Source organism: Nerophis lumbriciformis, linkage group LG03 (genome assembly GCF_033978685.3).
Source record: "Nerophis lumbriciformis linkage group LG03, RoL_Nlum_v2.1, whole genome shotgun sequence".
Taxonomy (NCBI): Eukaryota; Metazoa; Chordata; class Actinopteri; order Syngnathiformes; family Syngnathidae; genus Nerophis; species Nerophis lumbriciformis.
The window spans coordinates 35,232,673-35,257,470 of NC_084550.2; the positions used below are offsets into that span (position 1 = coordinate 35,232,673).

Here is a 24,798-nt window from a genome sequence, read left to right on the forward strand (position 1 = left end):
AGTACAAAACCCAAAACCAGTGAAGTTGGCACGTTGTGTAATTCGTAAATAACAACAAAATACAATGATTTGCAAATCCTTTTCAACTTATATTCAATTGAATAGACTGCAAATAATCATTACCTTGGAATCTAATGGCAGCAACACATTGCAAAAAAGTTTTCACAGGGGCATTTTTACCACTGTGTTACATGGCCTTTCCTTTTAACAACACTCAGTAAACATTTGGGAACTGAGGAGACCAATTTTTGAAGCTTTTCAGGTGGAATTATTTCCCATCCTTGCTTGATGTACAGCTTAAGTTGTTCAACAGTCCGGGGGTCTCCGTTGTGGTATTTTAGGCTTCATGATGCGCCACACATTTTCAATGAGAGACAGGTCTGGACTACAGGCAGGCCAGTCTAGTACCCGCACTCTTTTACTATGAATCTTGAGCTTAAGGACACTTATGCAAGACTGCTCTTTGTCGATTTCAGCTCAGCATTTAACACAATAAGGCCAAACAGACTCAGATCTAAGCTTCACAACCTTGGTCTGAACACCTTCCTCTGCAACTGGATTTTGGACTTTTTAACAAATCGCACACAGTATGTGAAAATAGGCGAGCACATTTCTGCCACGCTCACCATCAACACCGGTGCCCCACAGGGTTGTGTGCTAAGCCCTGCGCTCTTCACCCTCTTCACACCTGACTGCATAGCCTCTTCAACATCCAATCTCACTGTCAAATATGCCGACGACACCACGGTACTTGGGCTCATCAGTAACAATGATGAGACAGCATACAATGCAGAGGTCCAACAGCTGGCTTCATGGTGTGCTAACGATAACTTGGTTCTTAACACTAACAAAACCAAAGAACTAATTGTAGAATTCCACAGGAAAGGGCAGAATAAACACCCTCCACTTTTAATTAATAACAATCTCGTAGAAAGGGTCAAGCATTTCAAATTCTTAGGGGTGAACATAACAGAAGATCTATGCTGGAACATTAACACTGCTTTTACAGTCGGAAAGGCCCAACAATGTCTTTTTTTTTTGATGAAACTAAAATGCGCAAACATTCCGCAGAAATCAATGGTCAACTTTTAAAACTGTGCCATCAGCAGTGTCCTCACTTAAGGATTTTTAGTGTGGTTTGCTAGCTGCACTAAAGCAAACCAACAGGCCCTCCAGCAAGTGGTTAAAGCGGCAGGGAAAATTACAAGGACAGTACTCCCAGAGATGAGTGCCATGTACACAACTCCCTGCCTAAAGCGAAGACACAACATCCTGAAGGACAGATACCACCCAGCACATGGCCTCTTCAACCTGCTACCCTCTGGAAGGAGGTGTAGATCAATTCGCACCAGGACCACCAGAATGTCTCACAGTCTGTATCCCCAGGCTGTGAGACTGCTAAATGAACAGCCTGCCCCTTTGCTGCCCCGGACCATCTTATTACCTCACTCTTCACCACCTCAATAATTGTGCTCTGGACATTGCATTGCTGCAACATCAACGTAACACCCATCAGACATCTGACTGTTCCCACCCCCACACCCCTCTTATCGCGATCTTCCTGACAATGCTAAAATGTAAACTATTGTCAACCTGCACATCAATACAGTTTCTATGCCACTGGACAAAGCTCAAACAAAATCTTGTTGTTCATGTATGACTTAAGTGTTATTATGACAATGACAATAAAGGAATTGATTGATTGAAGCCACGTTGATGTAACACGTGGCTTGGCATTGTCTTGCTGAAATAAGCAGGGGCGTCCATAGTAACGTTGCTTGGATGGCAACATATGTTGCTCCAAAACCTGTATGTACTTTTCAGCATTAATGGCGCCTTCACAGATGTGTAAGTTACCCATGTCTTGGGCACTAATACACCCCCATACCATCACACATGCTGGCTTTTACACTTTGCGCCTATAACAATCCGGATGGTTTTTTTCCTCTTTGGTCCGGAGGACACGACGTCCACAGTTTCCAAAAACAATTTGAAATGTGGACTCGTCAGACCACAGAACACTTTTCCACTTTGTATCAGTCCATCTTAGAGGAGCTCGGGCCCAGCAAAGCCGGCGGCGTTTCTGGGTGTTGTTGATAAATGACTTTCGCTTTGCATAGGAGAGTTTTAACTTGCACTTATAGGTCGTGACCAACTGTAGTTACTGACAGTGGTTTTCTGAAGTGTTCCTAAGCTTTTGTGGTGATATCCTTTACACACTGATGTCGCTTTTTGATGCAATACCGCCTGAGAGATCGAAGGTCACGGGCATGCTGCTTACATGCAGTGATTTCTCCAGATTCTCTGAACCTTTTGATGATATTACAGATCGTAGATGGTGAAATCCCCAAATTCCTTGCAATACCTCGTTGAGAAATGTTGTTCTTAAACTGTTCGACAGTTTGCTCACGCATTTGTTGACAAAGTGGTGACCCTCGCCCCATCCTTGTTTGTGAATGACTGCTTTTATACCCAATCATGGCACCCACCTGTTCCCAACTAGCCTGTCCACCTGTGGGATGTTCCAAATAAGTGTTTGATGAGCATTCCTCAACTTTCTCAGTCTTTTTTTGCCACTTTTGCCAGCTTTTTTGAAACATGAAACATCCAAATGAGCTAATATTTGCAAAAAAATAACAAAGTTTACCAGTTCGAACATTAAATATTTTGTCTTTGCAGTCTATTCAATTGAATATAAGTTGAAAAGGAATTGGAAATCATTTTTATTTACCATTTACACAACGTGCCAACTTCACTGGTTTTGAGTTTTGTATTAAAAACTTGACAATGATCTGTTTAAGGTACAGTTATTAAAGATAAAAATGTCTATCTGCAATTAATCGTGATTAATCACGACTTAACTAGAGACACAAGGTGATTAATCGCATTTCAATATTTTAATGGCTTGACAGCCCAAGTTTATAACAAATGTTTTGCTACTAAAAGAGTCATTTGACATAAGTGTTTTGTATCGGACAGCAACAAGACTGACCTGGTAATGCTCCAAAGGGGCTCGATGCGCAGGACGGTGGGGTCTTCTATGTACTCGAAGGACAGACTGCCAGGAACCTTTGCCCGGTCCACCCTCAGACTGACTTGCACCGGTCCTGCTCCAGTCAAGGATGGAGCTGAGAAACAAACAATCTCCGAAGTGGTCCTCCTGTCGGGGGGACCAGAGAGAAGGATTTATTCCTGCTTTATATTGGCTGGACATGTATGAGCCGAGAACACGAGTATCAAACTCAAGGCCCGTGGGCCAAATCTGGCCCGCCACATTATTTTATGTGGCCCGCTTGGATATATGTGTTAATAAAATGCTTAATCTTTTCTTACTAAATATATGTGTTCTTTCCCTTTTGACATTAACAATCATGTATGCATGTAATTGCATGTCTTTTAAAATTCAATATTATCAAAATCAAAGTATTATCATGTATTTCAAAAAGTTGGGAGAGTGGCCGTGCCAGCAACCTGAGGGTTCCTGGTTCGATCCCTACCTTCTACCAACCTCGTCACGTCCGTTGTGTCCTTAAGAAAGACACTTCACCCTTGCTCCTGATGGGTTGTGGTTAGGGCCTTGCATGGCAGCTCCCGCCATCAGTGTGTGTGTGAATGGGTGAATGTGTAAATAGTGTCAAAGCGCTTTGAGTACCTTGAAGGTAGAAAAGCTTGTTCGTACATCCACACGCACATTCAATATACAAACATACACATACTGTACATATACACTTACTGTACAAACACATATACACACTCTGTACATATACATTCACTGTACAAACACATATACACATTCTGTACATATACAAGTACATATGCATACTTACACCCATGCACATAATCACGTTTCATCAAACATATATTAACGTTGTTGCCCTCGGGTAAACTGGTTGTAACACATGGCACACTGACAAAGCTTAACCTATTTTTACTCTAACAATCTACAAGGTTAATGTAGGTTGCTTCTCTTTCTCCCCCTCCATTTTTCTGCATTCTTTCGTATCTCAAGTTATCATTACGTATATGTATTGTTGCATTTAAACAACTGTATTGTTGATAATAAATGTAAAGTATTGGTATTGTTCATTATCAATAGCGCTATTTCTATTGGTATTTGAATTGATCCATTTGTAGTGTAATAATGCTCATTGCCATTTCTGTATTATTTTTTATTTTTCGCTAACTGCTTATTTGCTATTACTTTTACCATCATATTTGTACATGTCGTATTTGCTGATGTTGCTCTATTGTTGTTGTTGTTGTTGTTGTTGTTTGCTGTTGTTGTTTTTGTCTCTCTGTCTAATCCCCCTCTTGTCCCCACAATTTCCCCCTCTGTCTTCTTTTTTTTCTCTTTCTATCCCCTCCTGCTCCGGCCCGGCTGCACTAAATGATAATATAAATACATTTAATAAAGTCAAATACAAATAAGGCAACAAGAGAAGTATCCTACACTTCTCTTTTGTAAAGTAAATCTGAACAGCCGACATGGGCATCTACATCAACTATATAATTTTCCTGAGAAGCTGGACAGGACCCAAAAAAAAAAAAAAAAAAAAAAAGAAGGTAGAAAAGCGCTATACAAGTACAACCCATTTACCATTTAAAGATAAGTACTATACTTAAATACCTGCTTGACTTATGATTTCAAAACAAACTATCAATCAAATTGTAGACTGCAAAATCGACAATAGATTTTACGGTTCAATTCCGCCGACTGAGCTTTTTACCGTAAAATCAACTTTGGAACTCTTTTTTTCCATATATAGTAAGACACCTAAACATTAAAAAACAAACAAAAAATACATTAAAACGACAAAATTTTACGGTAAAAAAACCCCCAAAACTGGCAGCTCTATGGCTTGAATTTTACCGCTAAAAAAAGTGGTATTGTTTCTACATTCCATTCTATTTATTCCATTTTTGATATGCTGTAAAAAAATTTAAAAAAACACTGCTTTTACTGTAAAATTCTGGTGACTGAGCTGCCAGTTTTTGAAGTAAAATTGAAATACTTTTCTTGCAGCTTATGTAAAAAAATATATTGTTAAGGTATTATATATATATACATGTATATTCATATATTACTCATTGTTAAAAGCGGCCCTCTGAGGGCAACCATAACTGCGATGTGGCCCTCAATGAAAACCAGTTTGACACCCCTGGCCTAGAAGATCAGTTAGTGTGTGTCCCATATCGTCCTTAGTAGAGATCAGCCGGGACAGTATTTGGCATTTTGACCTCTTTTAATCAGAATTGTTCTTTTTTATTAAAAAATAAATATATAGTCAAGTAGTAACACTTTTCAAGCACCATGCATGTGAAGAGTTGCTTTTTTTTTCCACTACAGAACTTCCACGGCCACCGTAGCATAAAACACGTAACAAAATTGTTGGTGAAATCCCATGATGTTGTTTGCTGCTAAATTAATAAGGTGTCAACAAAACCCATTTTCAGATTAATCGCAATTCTTGTTTCTATTGATTCTTCATCAATTCAAAATCTAACATATATATATATATATATATTTTTTTTTTAATCTGTCCTGTCCAGCCAGACACTTCATATTGTTGATGTAGATCACAGGTGTCAAACTCAAGGGCCGGGGGCCCGCGACATCATTTTATCTGGCCCGCAAACACCTGGACAGGATGTGTCAATAAAGTACTTCATATTTTTTCACTAAATGTAATTGATTTTTTTCATTTTCACAGAAAAAAATATATGTACGGCTAGAAATTGCATGCCTTTTCAACTTTAATAGTATCCAATATTGCAACAAATATTACAGTATATTATCATACTTTCCAAACATTTTTTGTCTAAATAAGAACGTTTAACTTTACAGCAAACTACCAATCAAATTAATAAAAACGACAATACATTTTACATTGTTCTTTACAGCATATTACTGTAAATTGAAAAAAACTACCACTGTTTTTTGCATTAAAATTCTGTTGACTGAGTTGCCCGTTTTTGACTATAAAATCTACGGTTGTTGTTTTTAACAGTGTATTACTGTAAATGGAAAGACGGTACATTTGTTTTTACGGTAGAGAAAGTTTTATTGTAGGAAAAATATAATTAAATCGATTATATTATAGTTTTATTGTAGGTAAAATATCATTAAATAAAGAATATTAAAGCTTTATTGTAGGTAACACGTCATTAAATAAAAAATATTGTTTTATTGTAGGTAAAATATAATTAAATAAAGAATATTATAGTTTTATTGTAGGTAAAATATAATTAAATAGATAATATTATAGTTTTATTGTAGGTAAAATATCATTAAATAGATAATATTATAGTTTTGTTGTAGGTAAAATATTAAATAGATAATATTATAGTTTTATTGTAGGTAAAATATAATTAAACAGATAATATTATAGTTTTATTGTAGGTAAAATATCATTAAATAGAGAATATTACAGTTTTATTGTAGGTAAAATATCATTAAATAGATAATATTATAGTTTTGTTGTAGGTAAAATATTAAATAGATAATATTATAGTTTTATTGTAGGTAAAATATAATTAAACAGATAATATTATAGTTTTATTGTATGTAAAATATCCTTAAATAGATAATATTATAGTTTTATTGTAGGTAAAATATCATTAAATAGAGAATATTATGCTAAATTGCCAGAATAAAAAAATAACTTGTACTGTTTTCCCATTAACAATATAATGTTGTAAAAACCAATGTAAATGTAACACAATCAATCAATCAATGTTTACTTATATAGCCCTAAATCACAAGTGTCTCAAAGGGCTGCACAAGCCACAACGACATTCTCGACTCAGATCCCACAACAATTCTGGTAAATAAGCTGCCAGCTTTTTCCGTAAAAACCTCCCCAAAAACAGTGGAACTCTTTTTCCATTTACCATAAAATGTTGTAAAAAACCCCACTATATTTTACAGTAAATTTTTGTAAATATAAAGTTTTTACTGTAAAATCGACAGTCTACTTAAAACAATTGATATAATTAATAATGAAATCCAGAGACTGTTACAAGCGGCCCTCTGATGGCAGCCATAACTGCCATGTGGCCCTCAATGAAAACCACTTTGACATCCCTGATGAGATGATCTATATCTGCTGTACTTACTTTAGAAAAGAGAAGTGTTGGATACTTCTCTTGTAGCCTTATTTGATTTTATTAAATGTTTGGCTAGAATTTTATTAGACAAAACCAGTTTTATTTTAAGTAATATCGACTTTTTTTCAGAGCTGTTTATCTATTTTATGGAGGAATGTAGTTAATCACAGAACTGCCACCCATCCATCCATCCATTCATTTTCTACCGCTTGTCCCCTTCGCATTATAAAGAAATCCTTATTTTTTTGTAATGCCTAAACCTGCTTGGTGGTTTGTGCTCCCACGTCACACAAAGGGCAATATCCGCCAGTACATTTTGGACGTCACTGGGTGATTTTTTTCAATTCTTTTTGGAGACTTGTGTTACGATCTGGTCGCATGTCTGCGAAGGTCGTGTCTCCCAGGGTGCAAAGGTCGTGTTTCCCAGGGTGCAAAGGACAGCAGAAAGCAGCTTGCAGGTAAGAATGCTTGTTTAATTCCAGTCCGAGGCACAAAAACACACGGTGCATTAGCCTAGCGTGAAGCTAACTGGAAGTCAAAGCGTCGCTAACGACGAACAACATGAAAGTCTAAATGTAGCAATGAAGACGAGTAACTTTGCGGAATTTTTCGACACTGAACTTTTCAGCATTGAATTTTTTTACACTGAATTTTTATACCATCCATCCATCCATCCATCTTCTTCCGCTTATCCGAGGTCGGGTCGCGGGGGCAGCAGCCTAAGCAGGGAAGCCCAGACTTCCCTCTCCCCAGCCACTTCGTCCAGCTCCTCCCGGTGGATCCCGAGGCGTTCCCAGGCCAGCCGGGAGACATAGTCTTCTCAACGTGTCCTGGGTCTTCCCCGTGGCCTCCTACCGGTCGGACGTGCCCGAAACACCTCCCGAGGGAGGCGTTCGGGTGGCATCCTGACCAGATGCCCGAACCACCTCATCTGGCTCCTCTCGATATGGAGGAGCAGCGGCTTTACTTTGAGCTCCCCCCGGATGGCAGAGCTTCTCACCCTATCTCTAAGGGAGAGCCCCGCCACCCGGCGGAGGAAACTCATTTCGGCCGCTTGTACCCGTGATCTTGTCCTTTCGGTCATGACCCAAAGCTCATGACCATAGGTGAGGATGGGAACGTAGATCGACCGGTAAATCGAGAGCTTTGCCTTCTGGCTCAGCTCCTTCTTCACCACAACGGATCGATACAGCGTCCGCATTACTGAAGATGCCGCACCGATCCGCCTGTCGATCTCACGATCCACTCTTCCCTCACTCGTGAACAAGACTCCGAGGTACTTGAACTCCTCCACTTGGGGCAAGATCTCCTCCCCAACCCGGAGATGGCACTCCACCCTTTTCCGGGCGAGAACCATGGACTCGGATTTGGAGGTGCTGATTCTCATCCCAGTCGCTTCACACTGGGCTGCGAACCGATCCAGTGAGAGCTGAAGATCTTGGCCAGATGAAGCCATCAGGACCACATCATCTGCAAAAAGCAGAGACCTAATCCTGCAGCCACCAAACCAGATACCCTCAACGCCCTGACTGCGCCTAGAAATTCTGTCCATAAAGGTTATGAACAGAATCGGTGACAAAGGGCAGCCCTGGCGGAGTCCAACCCTCACTGGAAACGTGTCCGACTTACTGCCGGCAATGCGGACCAAGCTCTGACACCGATTATACAGGGAGCGAACCGCCACAATAAGACAGTCCGTTACCCCATACTCTCTGAGCACTCCCCACAGGACTTCCCGGGGTACACGGTCGAATGCCTTCTCCAAGTCCACAAAGCACATGTAGACTGGTTGGGCAAACTCCCATGCACCCTCAAGGACCCTGCCGAGAGTATAGAGCTGGTCCACAGTTCCACGACCAGGACGAAAACCACACTGTTCCTCCTGAATCCGAGGTTCGACTATCCGGCGTAGCCTCCTCTCCAGTACACCTGAATAGACCTTACCGGGAAGGCTGAGGAGTGTGATCCCACGATAGTTGGAACACACCCTCCGGTTCCCCTTCTTAAAGAGAGGAACCACCACCCCGGTCTGCCAATCCAGAGGTACCGCCCCCGATGTCCACGCGATGTTGCAGAGTCTTGTCAACCAAGACAGCCCCACAACATCCAGAGCCTTAAGGAACTCCGGGCGGATCTCATCCACCCCCGGGGCCTTGCCACCGAGGAGCTTTTTAACTACCTCGGCAACCTCAGCCCCAGAAATAGGAGAGCCCACCACAGATTCCCCAGGCCCTGCTTCCTCATAGGAAGACGTGCTGGTAGGATTGAGGAGGTCTTCGAAGTATTCTCTCCACCGATCCACAACATCCGCAGTCGAGGTCAACAGAGCACCATCCCCACCATACACGGTGTTGACACTGCACTGCTTCCCCTTCCTGAGGCGGCGGATGGTGGTCCAGAATTGCTTCGAAGCCGTCCGGAAGTCTTTTTCCATGGCCTCACCGAACTCCTCCCATGTCCGAGTTTTTGCCTCCGCGACCGCTGAAGCCGCACACCGCTTGGCCTGTCGGTACCTGTCTGCTGCGTCAGGAGTCCCATGAGCCAAAAGAACCCGATAGGACTCCTTCTTCAGCTTGACGGCATCCCTCACCGCCGGTGTCCACCAACGGGTTCTAGGATTACCGCCACGACAGGCACCAACTACCCTGCGGCCACAGCTCCAATCGGCCGCCCCGACAACAGAGGTACGGAACATCGTCCACTCGGACTCAATGTCCAGCGCCTCCCTCGTGACATGTTCAAAGTTCTTCCGGAGGTGGGAATTGAAACTCTCTCTGACAGGAGACTCTGCTAGACGTTCCCAGCAAACCCTCACAATGCGTTTGGGCCTGCCAGGTCTGTCCGGCATCCTCCCCCACCATCGCAGCCAACTCACCACCAGGTGGTGATCGGTAGAAAGCTCCGCCCCTCTCTTCACCCGAGTGTCCAAAACATGAGGCCGCAAATCCGATGACACAACTACAAAGTCGATCATGGAACTGCGGCCTAGGGTGTCCTGGTGCCAAGTGCACATATGGACACCCTTATGTTTGAACATGGTGTTTGTTATTGACAATCCGTGACGAGCACAAAAGTCCAACAACAAAACACCACTCGGGTTCAGATCCGGGCGGCCATTCTTCCCAATCACGCTTCTCCAGGTTTCACTGTCGTTGCCAACATGAGCGTTGAAGTCCCCCAGTAGAACGAGGGAATCACCCGGGGGAGCACTCTCCAGTACTCCCTCGAGTGAATCCAAAAAGGGTGGGTAATCTGAACTGCCGTTGGGCGCGTAAGCGCAAACAACAGTCAGGACCCGTCCCCCCACCCGAAGGCGGAGGGAAGCTACCCTCTCGTCCACCGGGTTGAACTCCAACGTGCAGGCTTTGAGCCGAGGGGAAACAAGAATTGCCACCCCAGCCCGTCGCCTCTCATTGCTGGCAACGCCAGAGTGGAAGAGAGTCCAGCCCCTGTCAAGAGAACTGGTTCCAGAGCCCTTGCTGTGCGTCGAAGTGAGTCCGACTATATCTAGCCGGAACTTCTCCACCTCACGCACTAGCTCAGGCTCCTTCCCCCCCAGCGAGGTGACGTTCCACGTCCCAAGAGCTAGCTTCTGTAGCCGAGGATCGGACCGCCAAGTGCCCTGCCTTCGGCTTCCGCCCAGCTCACATCGCACCCGACCTCTATGACCCCTGCTATGGGTGGTGAGCCCATTGGAGGGGGGACCCACGTTGCCTCTTCGGGCTGTGCCCGGCCGGGCCCCATGGGGACAGGCCCGGCCACCAGGCGCTCGCCATCGTGCCACACCTCCGGGCCTGGCTCCAGAGGAGGGCCCCGGTGACCCGCGTCCGGGCGAGGGAAATCTGGGTTCCTTGTTCGTGTTCTTCATAGAGGTCTTCGAGCTGCTCTTTGTCTGATCCCTCACCTAGGACCAGTTTGCCTTGGGAGACCCTACCAGGGGGCATAGAAGCCCCCGGACAACATAGCTCCTAGGATCATTGGGACACGCAAACTCCTCTACCACGTTAAGGTGGCAGCTCAGAGAGGAGAATTTTTATACAGTGAATTTATTTACACTCAATCTTTAAACACTGCATCTTTTTTACACTGAATCTTTAAACACTGAATTTGTTTACAATTAATTTTTTTACACTGAATTTTAATACAGTGAATTTGTTTACAATGAATTTCTAAACACAAAATCTTTAAACACTTTTTTTTTTTTTACACTGAACTTTCAACCCTGATTTTTTTCACACTGAATTTGTTTACAATACATTTTTATACACTGAACTTTTTTTACACTGAATCTTTAAACACTTAATTTTTTTTTTACACTGAATTTGTTTACAATAAAAATTTTTACACTGAATTTTTTTATACAGTTAATTTGTTTACAATGAAATTTTATACACTGAATTTTTTTACACAAAATCTTTAACACTTAATTTTTTACACTGAATCTTTAAACACTGATTTTTTTTTACACTGAATTTGTTTACAACAGTTTTTATACACTGAGGTTTTTTACACAGATTTTTTTTTACAATGATTTTCATACACTTAAAGGCCTACTGAAACCCGCTACTACCGACCACGCAGTCTGATAGTTTATATATCAATGATGAAATCTTAACATTGCAACACATGCCAATACTTTGAGCCGGGTTAGTTTACTAAAGTGCAATTTTAAATTTCGCGCGTAATATCCTGCTGAAAATGTCTGGGTATGATGACGTCAGCGCGTGACGTCACGGATAGTAGCGGACATTTTGGGACAGCATGGTGGTCAGCTATTAAGTCGTCTGTTTTCATCGCAAAATTCCACAGTATTCTGGATATCTGTGTTGGTGAATCTTTTGCAATTTGTTCAATGAACAATGGAGACAGCAAAGAAGAAAACTGTAGGTGGGAAGCGGTGTATTGCGGCAGGTGTTGTGCCGGATAACGCACCCCACTATAGAATGCACCCCCTGACAGTTGTGCCGGATAACACAGCCGGTGTTTTATTGTTTACATTCCCGGAAGATGACAGTCAAGCTTTACCATTGGCCTGTGGAGAACTGGGACAACAGAGACCCTTACCAGGAGGACTTTGAGTTGGATGCGCAGACGCGGTACCGTGAGTACGCTTCCAAACATTTGATCGCTTGCCCGTACGTGCGTGCCGCTATGTGCATGTCACGTACGTAACTTTGGGGACTTTGGGGAAATATATGTGCTGTATGAACTTTGGGGAGGTGAACGGTACTTTGGGCTGTGGGATTGAGTGTGTTGTGCAGGTGTTTGAGTTGTATTGGCGGGTTATATGGACGGGAGTGGGGATCGTGTTTGTTATGCGGGATTAATTTGTGGCATATTAAATATAAGCCTGGTTGTGTTGTGGCTAATAGAGTATATATATGTCTTGTGTTTATTTACTGTTTTAGTCATTCCCAGCTGAATATCAGGTCCCACCCGCCTCTCACAGCATCTTCCCTATCTGAATCGCTCCCACTGCCCTCTAGTCCTTCACTCTCACTTTCCTCATCCACAAATCTTTCATCCTCGCTCAAATTAATGGGGAAATTGTCGCTTTTTCGGTTCGAATCGCTCTCGCTGCTGGTGGCCATGATTGTAAACAATGTGCGGATGTGAGGAGCTCCACAACTTGTGACGTCACGCTACTCGTCTGCTACTTCCGGTACAGGCAAGGCTTTTTTATCAGCGACCAAAAGTTGCAAACTTTATCGTCGATGTTCTCTACTAAATCCTTTCAGCAAAAATATGGCAATATCGGGATATGATCAAGTATGACCCATAGAATGGACCTGCTATCCCCGTTTAAATAAGAAAATCGCATTTCAGTAGGCCTTTAATTTTTTTTTTAATGATTTTCATACACTGAATTTTATACATTTAATTTTTTTACACTGAATTTTAAACACTGAATTGTTTTCAATGAAACTGTCAGCATAATTTGTTCACAAAGTTCAAACACAAACAATTCAGTGACATACATTTTGTGCAAAACAAAGCGTTGCTAACAAAGACACAAATGAACCTCCATATAATACGTTTATCACTGTTTAACTCACCCGTACAGCTCACAGGTTTGATTCCCAAAGTAAACATTGACGGAGCTACCAGCGTCCAGGTTATCCCCGACAATGGTGACCTTGGTGCCCCCAGACTCAGGCCCTCTGCCCGGGGTCAGCGCCAGCATGGAAGGAGTCTGTTGAGGATTCAGAATGAAAGATGGCTGCATTTGTTGCTTTGATTAGTGGAACAGCCTGTTAGGTAAGCAGATTTGCAAACCCCACGCAGACTAATAAGGCTGAAAGAGCATCTCAGCAGCAGGCTAATAAATAACACAATGACTAATAGGCAATATCTTTCAGAATAAAAGCTCTGCTATTGTTTTCTCCTCTACTGGATCATAACTGGGTTACATGAAGGTGTCTTCTCCTCTGCTGCACATGCAGGAAACGCACATTTAGTCTCACAATTACCACAAAGGAGTAGAGCTGGGAGGATTGTGCGCGAAGTTCTGGTCTGCATTCCCCCACACAAAGCTTGACCGGGCCCGGCGTACTTCCTCTGGAGCCGGCCGTCATCTCGCACACGATCCTGGTACACAAGAACACCTTGTCAGCATGCAGACACCCGTTGTTTACATCAGAATCTTTAAACACCGGTTTTAATACACTGAGTTATTTTATATGTAATAATATTGTTGGGCCGCGAGCACGCTCTAGACCAGTGTTTTTCAACCACTGTGCCGTGAGATACAGTCTGGTGTACTGTGGGAGATTATCTAATTTCACCTATTTGGGTTAAAAATATTTTTTGCAGACCGGTAATTATAGTCTGAAAATGATGTGTTGTTGTTGAGTGTCGGTGCTGTCTAGAGCTGGGCAGAGTAACCGTGTAATACTCTTCCATATCAGTAGGTGGCAGCAGGTAGCTAATTGCTTTGTAGATGTCGGAAACAGCGGGAGGCAGCGTGCAGGTAAAAAAGTGTCAAATGCTTAAATCAAAAATAAACAAAAGGTGAGTGCCACTAAGAAAAGGCATTGAAGCTTAGGGAAGGCTACGCGGAACAAAACTAAAACTGAACTGGCTACAAAGTAAAGAAAAACAGAATGCTGGACAACAGCAAAGACTTACTGTGGAGCAAAGACAATGTACATCCGAACATGACATGACAATCAACAATGTCCCCACAAAGGAGGATAAAAAAAACTGAAAGAAATCTTGATTGCTAAAACAAAGTAGATGCGGGAAATATCTTTCAAAGGGAGACATGAAACTGCTACAGGAAAATACCAAAAAAAGAGAAAAAGCCACCAAAATAGGAGCGCAAGGCAATAAGTAAAACACTACACACAGCAAAAAAGTCAAAATAAGTCAGGGTGTGATGTGACAGGTGGTGACAGTACACCTACTTTGAGACACGACCTATAGTGATACAGTATACCTACTTTGAGACAAGACCTATATTGAAGCAGTACACCTACTTTGAGACAAGACCTATAGTGATACAGTATACCTACTTTGAGACAAGACCTATAGTGATGCAGTACACCTACTTTGAGACAAGACCTATATTGATGCAGTACACCTACTTTGAGACAAGACCTATATTGATGCAGTACACCTACTTGAGACAAGACCTATATTGATGCAGTACACCTGCTTTGAGACAAGACCTATATTGATGCAGTACACCTACTTTGAGACAAGACTTATATTAATGCAGTACACTTACTTTGAGACAAGACCTATATTGATGCAGTACACCTACTTTGAGACAAGACCTATATTGATGCAGTACACCTACTTTGAGACAAGACCTATATTGATGCATGGTGGGTTATGATTTAAAGTCATATCCAACAATTGTGACAACAACTTTTTACTGTCAACTGAGTTTTGTTTTTTTATGATTTCTGCTGGTGGTGTGCCTCCGCATTTTTTCAACGCAAAAAATGTGCCTTCGCTCAAAAAAGGTTGAAAAACACTGCTCTAGACCAACCTTTTTTGAGCCAAGGCACATTTTTTAATTGAAGCAATCCTTGGGAACACCACCAGCAGAAAATGTTAACAATGAAACTCAGTAGGCTACAGTTGTTTGATAAGACTCCAAACCATAACTATCATTAATGATCTTGTCTAAAAGTAGGCTGAGAAAGCAATGAGCCATCTGCTGCCACCTACTGATATGGACAATTATTACATGGTTACTCTGCTGATCTGGAGACAGCACAGCAGCACATTATTTGCAGATTATATAATTATTGGTTTGCAAAAAATATTTTTTTTGACCAATTAGGTGACATTTCATAATCAATATCTGTGGTTCAAAAAGACTGCTCGAGACTAGAGGGACGTCAAAATTAATATCAGTTTCTCAGCTGTGGTCCGTATGGGCCGCAGCGGTACTGGGTTGTGATACACTTTCCCACCACTTGTGGCAGTAATGACAATATCAAACAAACATGAAGTCTGGAGCTAAAGTCGTAGACCGCGTTTACACTGTGCACCATATCACTTTTTTTTTTTTTTTTTTTTGCCAGTTTAAACAAATGCATTGGAATCTGATCTTTTCAAATGTGACTTCAGTCGAAACGGAAATGCGACCTGAAGGCGACTTTTTGCGATGTACGTCACATCACAACGTCCGCTTTCAGTGAGCAAAGTCTTTTTTTTCGGCGGCCAAATTTTCGGTGACTAATCATTAGTGCACAAATAAAAAGCTATATGTAATATATGAACATATATTTTTTGATTCCAAAGAAAAAGCGATTGTTAAAGGACTGCTTACATGTTACGTACATTGCGTAAGTGAGTTGGAAAATCAAGCTAAGGTAGATCCACGCAGATGTCCGTGTCTCCTCTACTTAACAGCCATAAAAAGACTACAACCCTCTCAAATATATTACACACTACATATATACATACATTTATATATTATATTATTTATATTTATTTTCAAATAAAAAAAACACTATTTTTTAAAGGGGAACATTATCACCAGACCTATGTAAGCGTCAATATATACCTTGATGTTGCAGAAAAAAGACCATATATTTTTTTAACAGATTTCCGAACTCTAAATGGGTGAATTTTGGCGAACTAAACGCCTTTCTATTATTCGCTCTCGGAGCGATGACGTCACGACGTGACGTCAAATCGGGAAGCAATCCGCCATTTTCTCACTTTCGTCGGTGTGTTGTCGGAGGGTGTAACAACACGAACAGGGACGGATTCAAGTTGCACCAGTGGCCCAAAGATGCGAAAGTGGCAAGAAATTGGACGAAATTTGTTCAAAATACGAGGGTGTGGGGAAAGCCGACGAAATGGTCAGTCGTTTGTTCCGCACACTTTACCGACGAAAGCTATGCTACGACAGAGATGGCAAGAATGTGTGGATATCCTGCGACACTCAAAGCAGATGCATTTCCAACGATAAAGACCCTAACTTCCCTGGCCTGCTGACATCAACTCCAAAACTGGACAGATCAGCATTCAGGAAAAGAGAGCGGATGAGGGTATGTCTACAGAATATATTAATTGATGAAAACTTTATTCGCGGTTTTACGTAAATTATTATACATAAACTGTGTTTACCAATAATTTAGCTTAAAAACATTTATTTTTTTCAATCATTCAAGTACATTCGGGTAGTCTTGTGTAATGCCGTATTTTGTGTCTATTTAGGTATGGTTAACCTGAGTGCTGAAATCGTGGAAAAATATATATTCTTAGCGCGCCTGAAATGGGCTGTCTGCACTCTCAAAGTGCATGTTGTTGCCAAATGTATTTCATATGCTGTAAACCTAGTTCATAGTTGTTAGTTTCCTTTAATGCCAAACAAACACATACCAATCGTTGGTTAGAAGGCGATCGCCTAATTCGTCCTCGCTTTCTCCCGTGTCGTTTTTGTCGGTTTCGCTTGCATACGGTTCAAACCGATATGGCTCAATAGCTTCAGTTTCTTCTTCAATTTCGTTTTCGCTACCTGCCTCCACACTACAACCATCCGTTTCAATACATTCGTAATCTGTTGAATCGCTTAAGCCGCTGAAATCCGAGTTTGAATCCGAGCTAATGTCGCTATAGCTTGCTGTTTGTTTGTATTGGCATCACTATGTGACGTCACAGGAAAATGGACGGGTGTATATAACGATGGTTAAAATCAGGCACTTTGAAGCTTTTTTTAGGGATATTGCATGATGGGTAAAATTTTGAAAAAAACTTCGAAAAATAAAATAAGCCACTGGGAACTGATTTTTAATGGTTTTAACCCTTCTGAAATTGTGATAATGTTCCCCTTTAAGGTGTGTTGACTTTTATTTTGTAAAGTCGTAGTGGTAGCCACTTCCTTGTTTATTTCTTCCTTTGTTTTAACTTTATCAGACGTCAAGACCACATCGGGGGCCACATCAAGATCACGTTTTGCTTGTAATTTACATAGTCAACTGGAAAAAAAATCAGATTTAGAAAAAAAAAAAACGATTTAGGCCACTTTGGCCACGTAGTCCTGGATAAGTTTCTTAAGCGCAAGAATTATGACTAAAGGTGTGAAGCTGTATTTTCATTTGCACTTAAATGAAAATGTAATTGAAAATAATTAAGTTGTGCACTTAAACAGTTTATTTAAGAAATATATATTTTTTTATTCATTCAGTTAGAATGTATTTATTTTAGAACTACGTAAAAATTTATTTTTCATCACTTTCAGTATATTTGCTTAGTATTGACTTTTATAATCAGTCTGACCTAAGCCTTGATAATAATCTTTGTGATTAAAACATGCTTTCATAACATTTGACAAGGTTGTCGACTGTAAGTAGGTTAGATATAATTAATGCATTCAACTCAAGAGTAAGATGACTAATTCAATGTTAAACTTTGTGTGGGCCCCGGGCCCCTCTGTAGTAGAAAGGTTAGACCCCGAGGTCAAAAAGGTGAAGAAGTGGTCATCAAAATAAAACATTTTGATTCTGATGACCATTTCACATTATGATTTTTTTTTTACAATGATTTTCATACGGTGAATTTTTTACACAAATGTTTTTACGCTGAATATCATACGCTACATTTTTTACATGGACATTTTTTACAATGATTTTTATACACTACTTTTACTGGATCTTTAAACACAGACATTTTTTACGCTGAATCTTTAAACACTGCATTTTTTATACACTAAATTTGTTTACAATTATTATTTTGTACACTGAATCTTTAAACACAATTTTTTTCCACTTGTTTTAATACATTGAGTTATTTTACACTGAATTTTGTTACACTGAATTTTATTTACAATGATTTTCATACACTAAATTTTTTTTACAGGGATTTTTATACACTGTACTTTTTTACACTGAATCTTTAAACACTTAAATTTTTTTTTTTTACACTGAATCTTTATACACTGAATATTTTTTTACATTGAATCTTTTAACACTGATTTTTTTACACTGAATTTTAAAAAACTGGGTTTTTCCCGGCCGTACTGTGGCAAGATCACGGCTTGGTTGGAATGCGGAACACTTCTCCTCTATGATGGAGACTGCTTTCATAAAAGTAGCGGGTCAATGTAGAGGACCATCCTTCTTCCTAATGGAAAACAGAACTCCGATGATAAACTACCCCTCCCCGCCAGTCCACCGCACGACTGCCACCCACTATTACCTACAGTTGCCATGACAACCGTAAAGCCACGTTGTCTGCCGGGTCAGTGAGATAACATGTGCAGTGAATAAGCCGTTGAATAAGTGAAATGAAGTGAAAGTCTTGGCAGCGACATCACCTGATATGTATTTCCTGTTTTCACAGTATTATTTTGACAAGGTTATAAAAGAGAAAGGTATAAAAGAGAAAGGCCAATGGCATTACGTGTGCGAGAGAAACAGATTGTGCCTCCAGTCAGCGACACGCCGCGCATTTTAATGGCAGCCGGCAGCCACGCGAAATCTGTCCTTCCCTTCTGCCCGCGGGGCCACGCAAGCCCCGCCCACCCCACAATAACAGCGTTGAGTTTATTTACACGCTTGTTAGGAAAAGCGTGCGTCTTACTGTTGGGCGGTGATGTATCCCTCCTCCTGGGGAAGGCAGGGCACTCCCGCCACCTGCACGTTGCCCTCCAGCTCGGAGAAGGCCAGGCCCAGGTTCAGGCCTTGGATGGTGACCAGGGTGCCGCCCTCCAGAGGCCCCGCAACTGGGCTCACCTGCACAAGGACCACATGGACGTTTGAAATCATAAGTCATGCACGCATATTTAAGTTGTTTTTTTTGACAAAACAAATGTTTGGTAGTGTGATAATAAGATATTATATGTTGCAATATTGATATCATTCAAGTTTAATAGGAATGCAATTCCATGCAGTACATATTCATTTTCAGTCAAAATGACAAACAACGAATACATTTAGTCGGAAATAAGGTACTTTATTGTGTGAATGTCCAATCATTCACACATATAAGATTCTACACCAAAAAACATATATTTATTATTATTATTAATAATAATAATAATAATAATAATAATAATAATAATAATAATATTGTGTGAATTTCCAAACATTCTCACACCTAAGATTCTACACCAAAAAACATATATTTATTATTATTAATAATAATAATAATAATAATATTGTGTGAATTTCCAAACATTCTCACACCTAAGATTCTACACCAAAAAACATATATTTATTATTAATAACAATAATAATAATAATAATAATAATATTGTGTGAATTTCCAAACATTCTCACACCTAAGATTCTACACCAAAAAATAATAGAATTATTATTATTATTATTATTATTAATAATAATAATAATAATAATAATAATAATAATAATAATAATAATATTAGTAGTATTATTGTGTGAATGTCCAAACATTCCCACATATAAGATTCTACACCAAAAAAACATATATTTATTATTATTATTATTATTATTATTATTATTATTAGTAGTAGTAGTAGTATTAATATTACTATTGTGTGAATGTCCAGACATTCTCAGATATAAGATTCTACACCAAAAAAATCATCTATTTATTATTATTATTATTATTATTGTGTGAATGTCCAATCATTCACACATATAAGATTCTACACCAAAAAACATATATTTATTATTATTAATAATAATAATAATAATAATAATAATAATAATAATAATAATATTGTGTGAATTTCCAAACATTCTCACACCTAAGATTCTACACCAAAAAACACATATGTATTATTATTAATAATAATAATAATAATAATAATAATAATAATAATAATAATAATAATAATATTGTGTGAATTTCCTAACATTCTCACACCTAAGATTCTACACCAAAAAATAATCAAATTATTATTATTATTAATAATAATAATAATAATAATAATAATAATAATAATAATAATAATAATAATAATAATAGTAGTATTAGTAGTAGTATTAATATTATTATTATTGTGTGAATGTCCTAACATTCTCACATATAAGATCCATCCATTTTCTACCGCTTGTCCCTTTTGGGATCGCGGGGGGGTGCTGGAGCCTATCTCAGCTGCATTCGGGCGGAAGGCGGCGTACACCCTGGACAAGTCGCCACCTCATCGCAGGGCCAACACAGATAGACAGACAACATTCACACTCACATTCACACACTAGGGCCAATTTAGTGTTGCCAATCAACCTATCCCCAGGTGCATGTCTTTGGATTCCACACCAAAACAATTATCTATTTATTATTATTGTGTGAATGTCTAACATTCACACATGTAAGATTCTACACCAAAAACATACATTTATTATTATTATTAATAATAATAATAATAATAATAATAATAATAATAATAATAATAATAATAATAATAATATTGTGTGAATTTCCAAACATTCTCACACCTAAGATTCTACACCAAAAAACATATATTTATTATTATTATTAATAATAATAATAATAATAAAAATAACAATATTGTGTGAATTTCCAAACATTCTCACACCTAAGATTCTACACCAAAAAATAATCAAATTATTATTAATAATAATAATAATAATAATAATAATAATAATATTAGTAGTATTATTGTGTGACTGTCCAAACATTCCCACATATAAGATTCTACACCAAAAAAACATATATTTATTATTATTATTAGTAGTAGTAGTAGTATTAATATTACTATTGTGTGAATGTCCAAACATTCTCAGATATAAGATTCCACACCAAAAAAATCATCTATTTATTATTATTATTATTATTGTGTGAATGTCCAAACATTCCCACATATAAGATTCTACACCAAAAAACATATATGTATTATTATTATTGTTAGTAGTAGTAGTAGTAGTAGTAGTAGTAGTAGTATTAATATTATTATTATTGTGTGAATGTCCTAACATTCTCACATATAAGATCCATCCATTTTCTACCGCTTGTCCCTTTTGGGATCGCGGGGGGGTGCTGGAGCCTATCTCAGCTGCATTCGGGCGGAAGGCGGGGTACACCCTGGACAAGTCGCCACCTCATCGCAGGGCCAACACAGATAGACAGACAACATTCACACTCACATTCACACACTAGGGCCAATTTAGTGTTGCCAATCAACCTATCCCCGGGTGCATATTTTTGGATTCCACACCAAAACAATTATATATTTATTATTATTGTGTGAATGTCTAACATTCACACATGTAAGATTCCACCAAAAAATCCTCTATTATTATTCCTTTGCAAAGGTTTGGCGCGCTCCACAGCCCACAGTGTTCGTCCGATTGGAACCATTCGATTATCAAAACGTTCGGCTCGACCGAGAATCGTGAGCTCCCCAAAAAATGTTTTTAAAAATATCCCAGATTACCCAGAATTCCCGGTTTTCCGAGTCATTTTTCCCATTGAAAATGAATGGGCCATTTTTCCAACTTGCACAACTCCCACATTTCTCACCTGATTCGAACCGTTCCAACATCCACACACTCCACTCACCTTGGAAAATCAAACTACTATTTTCCGATTTCAAAACAATTCCAGGAATTCCCGGTTTTCCAAAGTCCTAATTTCACCTCTTCCTGGAAAGTTTTCACAGTCCACATTTTCAACCGCTTTTGACCATTCCACCTTCAAAAAAATTCTCGTAATTGGGGCAACAAAACTACCATTTTTATTTTCGTACAAATTCCCAGTTTTCCCGAAATTCCAGGAATTCCGAAATACCCATTTAAATTCAAACTGTTACTACGTCAACATTTTTCAACCGATTCAAAACATTCCAACACCAACCCACTCATATCATCTAGGACAATTGTGCTGGTATCAATATTTTCAAAAATTCCCAGTTTTCCCGAAATTCCAGGAATTGCAAAATACCCATTTAAATTCAAACTGTTACTACGTCAACATTCTTCAACCAATTCAAAATATTCCAACACCAACCCACTCATATCATCTAGGACAATTGTGCTGGTATCAATTTTTTCAAAAATTCCCAGTTTTCCCGAAATTCCAGGAATTCCGAAATGTTACTACATCAACATTTTTCAACCGATTCAAAAAATTCCAACACCAACCCACTCATATCATCTAGGACAATTGTGTGAGTAACAATATTTTCTAAACTTCCCAGTTTTTCCAAAATTTCAAAAAATGTTTCCCATTTTTTAAAACCGAATCCAACGTTTGAACCATCCACCCACACTGTTCTTCCTATATATCGAACAAAAAACATGTTTTCCCTTGACCAAAATTCCCAGTTTTCCCAGAATTTTCGGTAATTTTCTCCCCATTTACAATGAATAGAAAATATACAATCAACTCCATATCCCACATTTCTCATTCGATCAGAACCGTTCCAACATCCACTCACTTCACTTTTCACATGCAATTCCTAACGGAATTACAAATTCTAGTTCACTCATACTATGTCCAGGCGTTGGCGGGCCGTATAAAATGATGTGGCAAGACCTTAGGTTTGACACATGTGGGTTAAATCATGTCATAGTCGTATGGTTTGACTCAGTGGTCCCCAACCACCGGTCCATGGATCGATTGGTACCGGGCCGCACAAGAAATATAAAAAAAAATAAAATAAATAAAATAATATATATATATATATATTTTTTATTTTATTAAATCAACATAAAAAACACAAGATACACTTACAATTAGTGCACCAACCGAAAAAACCTCCCTCCCCCATTTATACTCATTCACACTCATTCGCACATAGGGGTTGTTTCTTTCTGCTATTATTATTTCTGGTTCCTACATTATATATCAATATATATCAATACAGTCTGCAGGGATACAGTCCGTAAGCACACATGATTGTGTTGTATGTTTTTTTAGGCATAATAATGTGTTAATTCCACGACTGTATATATCGCTATCGGTTAATATCGGAATCGGTAATTAAGAGTTGGACAGTATCGGAATATCGGACATCGGCAAAAAAGCCACTATCGGACATCTCTAGCAAAGACCATTTAAAACTAGAATTCACTTGGCCTGAAGATACAGTAGGGAAGGGATTCATCAAGCCCCATTCCTGGGTGTGAGAGGAACAAGGGGGTTAATCATTGTGCAAAGCAGTTTGCTGAAAATTATGGAAAGCGCCACTCTACATAGTAACTGACGCTGTGTTGTAGTCACTAAACACATTTTATGATATTCAACACTATACTGCTATTTGCCACGTTTCATGTGTCAGGTAAACCGCCATATTAATCCTCTTCCTTTTGTAATTACATAATAACTCCATGATCTTTGTTGAAAGAAAACATCTTACATTTTTACAACCAAAATAATCCCCAAAATAATGCAGCTCATTATTAAAACACTTCATCGTCTCCAAAGTAAAATAACAGTCTGTACTGGAACCATTTGGACATGCAGATGTTCTAGCTCAGGGGTGTCCAAAGTGCAGCCACAGTTTTAAAAATAACATTAAAAAGTGGAATAAAAGAGCAGACTGGTGCAAAGAAACGAGAAAATGTTGCAGTATTGACACTTATAACACAAAGTTGCCATGCAGAGTTTTTTATTGCTCAGAAATAATACAAAGGTATAATCGACAGATGTGAAGTTGATCAAAGTGTTTAAAAGTCAAAAATAATATATATTAATATATGACTTATTTGATATGAGTGGGGGCCTTTTGGATCTCCGAGACCTTAAACCTGTTTTTGTTTTTTTTTAAACGGCCATTGCTCAAAAAACAAAAATGAATCAAAAGCAATGTTGTTACAAATTATTTACCTCGTTAAAACTCCAATTAGTTCACATCCAATATTTTACTTTGAACATTTTTTGGGGGGTAAAATCTTGCATATTTTGTATAGGGTTTGACAAAAAAGGTCATAAAACATTATAAGCGATTTGAACTTTATGTCAACAAAAGTTGATTTATTGATAATTAAGCGTTGAAAGTTTAAAAAAAAATATTAATATATGACTTATTATTAACACTTTAATGAATGAGACCCTTTTGGGTCCCCTGGTTTTTTTTAAACGACCATTGCTAAAAAAAAAAATAATGAATCAAAATCAATGCTGTTACGAATGATTTACCTCGTTAAAACTGCAATTAGTGCACATCAAATATTTCACTTTGAACATTTTTTGGGGGTAAAATCTTGCATGTTTGTATTTTTCCTATTTAATTAAGGGTTTGACTAAAAAAGGTGATAAAACATTCAAAACAATTTGAACTTT

General features: G+C 39.0%; 1 protein-coding gene across 1 annotated transcript in view; it reads right to left on the bottom strand.

Moving 5' to 3' along the window:
- The window catches only part of LOC133583694 (plexin-A2-like), a 452,088-nt gene that overhangs the window by 131,943 nt on the left and 295,347 nt on the right, over nucleotides 1-24,798 (bottom strand). Inside the window, exons 13-16 of the mRNA XM_061937663.2 lie at nucleotides 19,153-19,304; nucleotides 13,578-13,695; nucleotides 13,164-13,300; nucleotides 2,993-3,160 (exon numbers count right to left, since the gene is read on the bottom strand). Of these exons, the coding sequence (XP_061793647.1) occupies nucleotides 2,993-3,160; nucleotides 13,164-13,300; nucleotides 13,578-13,695; nucleotides 19,153-19,304 (575 nt within the window). The remainder of the gene's footprint in view (nucleotides 1-2,992; nucleotides 3,161-13,163; nucleotides 13,301-13,577; nucleotides 13,696-19,152; nucleotides 19,305-24,798) is intronic.